This window comes from Diplodia seriata (assembly GCF_021436955.1).
Source record: "Diplodia seriata strain FDS-637 chromosome Unknown scaffold_7, whole genome shotgun sequence".
Classification (NCBI taxonomy): domain Eukaryota; kingdom Fungi; phylum Ascomycota; class Dothideomycetes; order Botryosphaeriales; family Botryosphaeriaceae; genus Diplodia; species Diplodia seriata.
Window position 1 is genome coordinate 182,608 of NW_027117314.1, and position 1,693 is coordinate 184,300.

At 63.4% G+C, this 1,693-nt stretch overlaps 1 protein-coding gene across 1 annotated transcript; it reads right to left on the bottom strand.

Moving 5' to 3' along the window:
* Nucleotides 1-450: 450 nt before the first annotated feature.
* SLS55_006840 (uncharacterized protein) lies at nucleotides 451-1,482 on the bottom strand (the record flags this gene model as incomplete). The annotated part of the gene is made up of 2 exons (XM_066778269.1): nucleotides 451-1,435; nucleotides 1,475-1,482. 2 exons carry the CDS (start codon nucleotides 1,480-1,482, stop codon nucleotides 451-453), a joined length of 993 nt encoding a protein of 330 aa, XP_066630706.1.
* Nucleotides 1,483-1,693: the final 211 nt, after the last annotated feature.

Here is a 1,693-nt window from a genome sequence, read left to right on the forward strand (position 1 = left end):
ACGGAGACGAGGTCGTACGGGGAGCTCCACCCGCTGTCCTTGATGCGGCGCAGCCACTGGAGGAACGCGCGCTCGGCGTCGTTCCGCAGGATGTCGGGGTAGGCGAGCACGGCGTCGATGGTGCTGGCGAGGGGCGTGCAGCGGCCGTTGTTCGGGTTGCACCACTGGTTGCGCGTGGCGCAGGCGAGGGCGGAGGACGGGGCGGAGGCGAGGTACGCGGAGGAGAGGGCGTAGTCGCTGCTCCAGGCGCCGCCGGAGGCGCCGGGGCGGGCGGCGCGGAACCAGGGGTCCGAGGTCGGTTGGGCGAAGCGGATGGCGTTGGCGGAGAGGAAGTGCAGGGAGATGTCGGCGGAGGGGGCGCGGAGGGGGGCGATGGGGTAGAACATTGTCCAGGGGATGTCGAAGGAGGAGTTCATGGAGTAGGCGCAGGTGGAGCTGGGGGTGGGGGTGTTAGTGGGAGGGGGGGACGGAGGGGGAGGGGAGGGCGTACCTCAGTTCGTATTGCTCGGCCGTGCGGTTGATGGCGTCGAGGAGCAGCTCCTTGTGCTCGTAGATGTAGTCGGAGCCGTTGGCCGCGCCCAGCCAGTACTGGCGGAACAGCTCGGACGTGCCGCCGACGCCGGTGTAGTTGTGCTGCACCTCGTACTTGGTCGTGTTGAGCGGCGCGCACTCGAGCGTCTGCCGGAACTGGAAGCGCAGGCTCGGCGGCGTGTTGATGCCGAGGTCGTCGTTGGTGTCCAGCAGCCCCGAGTCGATCCGGATGTTGGCGTCGGGCGTCACGCACATGTCGGCGTCGAACGGGCAGCTGGCGTTGCGCTCCACCGTCGCCGGCAGCCGCTGCTTGACGTACGTCCCGCAGCTCGCCGGGTTCGACGACGTGTTGGTGTAGCATTGCTGCGCGTAGATGAAGCTGGTCGCGGCGCCCTGCGCGATGTACGCGTTCATGATGTTGAAGAAGGTGTCGTTGTCCGACGAGCTGGAGATGCCGCAGCGCGGGCTGGAGATCAGCACTTCGTTGCCCATCCCGCTCGAGATGGTCGAGGAGAAGCCCGAGGCGATGGCGAAGGCGAGAATGGTGATTGTCGTGTATGCGATGAGGGGGAGCAGCCGCGAGTATGCGTGCTTGGCCTCATTTTGCCCGCTTCTCCATGACCAGAGGACCAGGAGGAGGCTGCACAGGCCGCTGGCGCCGTTGGCTGAGTTGCGTAGTAGGGCTTGTCGTTGGTGGTGTAGTCCGTCGCGGGCGCTGGCGGTCGAGAATAGAGTGTGGAAGGCGAAGCAGCTTATCCGCCAGAAAGCCGTGCTGACGATGGTGATGAAGAAGGCAGTGAAAGCGATGAGCAGAGCGCCATCTCTCCGGGACAGAGTTATGGTGGACCCAAGAACGGCTCCACGAGACCAATTGGTCCACAAACCAGTGTAGATGCCATAATAGCTCGGGGTGTCTTGGGTGGCCGAGGACAAGGAAGCCAACGAAGCCATTGTGGTGGAAGTCTGCAGTGCGAACCTGGGAGATTGCAGACACGGCAAGTCAGTCGTTTAAGTCTTTTTTCATGTTCCATCAAAGCTTTACAAAAATAGTGCGCAAGGGTTGTGCCAAATGAACATTTGGGGGCCGACTTTGATGCTGCGAGACGTTACCCGTGTGTGTGGATACACTGTTATGCCCTCAGGATTATCCCGCCTGGGTCGC